Source organism: Phaethon lepturus, unplaced genomic scaffold (genome assembly GCF_000687285.1).
Source record: "Phaethon lepturus isolate BGI_N335 unplaced genomic scaffold, ASM68728v1 scaffold24913, whole genome shotgun sequence".
Classification (NCBI taxonomy): Eukaryota; Metazoa; Chordata; class Aves; order Phaethontiformes; family Phaethontidae; genus Phaethon; species Phaethon lepturus.
This window is the reverse complement of record NW_010530068.1, coordinates 1-3,826: the sequence shown is the minus strand read 5'-3', so window position 1 is coordinate 3,826 and position 3,826 is coordinate 1. Positions and strand designations below refer to the sequence as shown.

At 64.2% G+C, this 3,826-nt stretch overlaps 1 protein-coding gene across 1 annotated transcript; it reads left to right on the top strand.

Annotated features, from left to right (window-relative positions):
* Positions 1–885: 885 nt before the first annotated feature.
* On the top strand, positions 886–3,633 carry LOC104618536 (TBC1 domain family member 10A; the record flags this gene model as incomplete). Its single annotated transcript, XM_010284161.1, has 6 exons — positions 886–993; positions 1,327–1,433; positions 2,198–2,312; positions 2,573–2,638; positions 2,947–3,136; positions 3,479–3,633. Coding segments are annotated over 6 exons (741 nt in total), but the record flags the coding sequence as incomplete, so codon positions are not given.
* Positions 3,634–3,826: the final 193 nt, after the last annotated feature.

Here is a 3,826-nt window from a genome sequence, read left to right as displayed (position 1 = left end):
GGGAGGCTGTGCAGGGCTTTATGTGGGGTAACTGCTGAAAGCGCCGGTCCTGTGGAGCCCCACCTTGCTGTGGGCTCTGGGGAGATGGTGCTGCTCCTTCCCCAGGAGTCGGAGAGGGACGTGTTGCGGGGGAGGTCTCTGGTTTTGACCCCTGCCGGTGCGCTGGCAGCGGCAAGGTTAAGCCAGCTCGGCTCACTGTCGCGGGGTAGGTACCGGCGGGTGCTGCCTCGCCTGGACTTTGGTCCTGGCCAGTGCCCTGTGCCAAGGAAGCTGGAGACCGACTGTGGGCATGGAGCCGGCCGTGCGTGGAGCTGAGGCCAGGCCTGCCCTTCCGCCTGGGATGAACGAGTAGGAAGGCCAAGACCCTCGGCAGGGCATGCCTCCCTGCTCCCCACAGCCCCCCACGGGTGAGCAGGAGGGCTGGGGGCCAGAGAGCCCTCCCCTGCGTCCCCAGTGCTTCCCATGGGCCATGCCAGGGCGAGGAGGTTGCCAGCCGCTCCCCCCCTTGGCTCCAGTGTTTGCTTTTCCAGCTCCCAGCAGGATCCTGCTCTGGGGCAGAGCAGGGCTTGTTTGGAGCTGTTTGCAAGCCACAAAGCCTCGGCCAGGCTCCTGGCAGCCGTCTGCAGCTCCCTCATGCTGGTGCAGCTCTGGCTGCCGTCTGAGCTGGCACGTTAAGTGCAGTGCTGGGGAGAAGGGGGTCCCTGCGCTGTCCCGTACATCTGTGCGACACCAGGCGGTGCGGGGACACATCCCCTTGTACAGGGAGGTGGCAGGGGACCAGCCTGCGACCACGGTGCTGGGCCTGGCTCCCATTTTGCCCCGGGGGCCTCTTTGCTCCCCGCTGCTCCATGATTTTCCCTGTGACGGCTGTGTCTCTCCCCACAGATCCGGCTGCGGTGCCAGAAGGGGATCCCACCCTCGCTGCGAGGCCGTGCCTGGCAGTACCTCTCCGGCAGCAAGGTTAAGTTGGAGCAGAACATCGGCAAGTTTGACGTGAGTGCCGCCGGGGACTTCCCTGCACTGCCGGCGAGGGTGTGCTGGTGGAGGGGAGCAGTGCTGGGATGGCTTCTGCTCACTCCAGGGCTGGGGCATCTGTTGGGGTCCCAGATGCTGCTTGTTCCCGCTCTAGGGGGGCCAAGGGGGCTAGCACCCTAGCCAGCGTGGGCTGACCCATGACCTGATGGGACTCATGTTCAGGGCAGAGCCAGGCCAGCCCCATGGCTGCTCCAGTGGCTCCCCTGGGCTTCCTGTGGGCCCCATGTGCCAGAGCGGGGCTGGCACCATGCCGGTGTGGAGTTTTGCTCACCCCAACCCTCTCCTCCTCAGGAATTGGATCTCCTCCCGGGGGACCCAAAGTGGCTGGATGTGATCGAGCGAGATCTCCATCGGCAGTTCCCCTTCCACGAGATGTTTGTCTCACGCGGAGGCCACGGGTAAGTGGAGCTCCTGCGTGTCCAGTCCTTGGCAGCCACTGGGCTGGACAAGCACTGTGTGGTGGGCACTGTCTGTCCCAGCTCATGGAGCTGCAGTGACCCCCCCTGCAATCGTCACACCCCCCAGCTCACAGAGCATCCAGGCATGGGCTGAAAACAGGGTGGCTTCCCAGGAGCTCGCTGCGTAGGTCACAGCTCTTGGCACCAGCTCTGACACCCAGCGGGTGGGGATTGCTGCGGCAGAAGGGAGGGGGCGGCCGGCTGTAGCCTCTGTTTTACCAGGGAAATGCCATTCCCCAGGTGTCGGGAAGTCTCTGTGCTGCTGTGCTTGCAGCTCACCCTGAGCCAGCACCTGTGGGAGATCAGAATCTTAGAGGTCTTTTCCAACCTTAACGATTCTAAGATCATCAAGTCAACTGTCAACCCAACACCACCATGCCCACTAAACCACATCCCGAAGTGCCATTTCTACACGTTTTTTGAACACAGTGGTCATCTCCCTGCCTCGCCTCTCGGATCCAGGCGGGATGGGGCCTCCGTGGGCCGCGCTTCCCAGGGCAGAGCCATGGTTATCGTGTCCCATAGTCCTGAGTTTGTGTGGGAAGGGGATCCCAACCAGGGACTGGCCCAGGCTCCTGGGGGAAGCGTGGTGGCTGGTGCCGGATCACCATGCAATGCCCAGTGCTGATTTGGCCTGCTGTGGAGGCTGCTTGGCCACGTCTGTGCCCTCTCTCCACCTCTCCCTCCCCGGGGTGTCTCTGCAGGCAGCAGGACCTGTTTCGGGTGCTGAAGGCGTACACGCTGTACCGCCCGGAGGAGGGCTACTGCCAGGCCCAGGCCCCCATCGCTGCTGTCCTGCTCATGCACATGCCGGCCGAGGTATGAGCATGTGGCTTGGGAGGGCAGGGACACCCAGTGGCCAGAGAGCTGGGACCATCGGGAGGGTGTGGGTCTCTTTGGGGTGGTGCTGGTGGGCAGGGTGCTCGGCTCACAGCACCCGTTTACCCCAAAGCTCGGCTGGCGCAGGAGGTGCCCTTCGCCCCAGGCGTGCTCTGCCTTCCTCCTGCCCGCTGCCCTGGGGGCGGGGTGGGGGCTGCAGGGACGTCCCGGGTGCTCACCCGCTGTCCCTTGGCTTGCAGCAAGCCTTCTGGTGCCTGGTGCAGATCTGCGAGAAGTACCTCCCTGGCTACTACAGCGAGAAGCTGGTGAGTGAAGGGCGCGCGGTGCCTTCGGCGGTGGCAGGGACCTGTGATGTCCCCAGGCCGAAAGCTCCCCCAGCTCCTCACCCCAGAGGAAGAAGGGAGCTTGGGGAGATCCTCGGTGCTCCCATGGTCTCTGTGTTGTGCCATGGCCCCCAGGAGCATCCCACAGTCAGGGATGGGGGGCTCAGCCTTTGCTGCCGGCATCCGTGGGGCACAGCTCTGCTCCCGTAGCCAGGTCTTGGAGGATGGGCTCCTCCCAGTGCCGGGCCAGGGTTAAGGTGCTCACTGGGGCTGTCATGCTGTCCCTGCAGGAGGCCATTCAGCTGGACGGGCAGATCCTCTTCTCGCTGCTGCACAAGGTCTCGCCCGTGGCCTACAAGCACCTGAGCAAGCAGAAAATCGATCCCATCCTCTACATGACAGAGTGGTTCATGTGCGCCTTCTCCCGCACGCTGCCCTGGAGCTCCGTCCTGCGCGTCTGGGATATGTTCTTCTGCGAAGGTAGAAGCTCCCTGCCATCCTCCTCCTCCTCCTGGAGGGACTGGCTGCAGTCCCCACGGCACGTGGACGGCACTCAGGGCCACGGCAGGAGCACTGCTGTGGCTGCTTGCCTGTGCCTGGCATGTGGGACCTGTTGTAGGGTGGGTTTGGGGCAGCCATGTGCCTGGGGTGGAGACCGGGCTCTTTCTCGGGCTTAGAGGGCACGTGCATCCCAAATGCACCCTCGTGCGTGTTTTTACTGCTAGCAGGACCGGGACCTGGTGCCCAATCACATCTGAGGGACATAGTGGCAGCGTCACCTTGTCCCGCCAGGCGCTCGCTGCCTCACCTCTCCCCTTGCAGGGGTGAAGATCATCTTCCGGGTGGGTCTCGTGCTGCTCAAACACACCCTGGGCTCCTCGGACAAGCTCAAGTCCTGCCAGGGCCAGTACGAGACTATGGAGAGGCTGAGGGCCCTCAGCCCCAAGATCATGCAGGAGACCTTCCTGGTGCAGGAGGTGAGGTGCTGGGGAGAGTTTGGGGGCCCAGTGCCGCCCAGTTGGCCACGCTGCTGGACTGGGCTGCCCCTGGGTGGGCAGAGCTGGTGTGGCATGGGGGCGGTCCCCGAAGGGCTTGAATTTGGGGTTGCCTCTGCCCTGGGGGGCTATCCCACCCCCTGCCCCAGTGGCTGTGGTGCACGGCACCGGCACG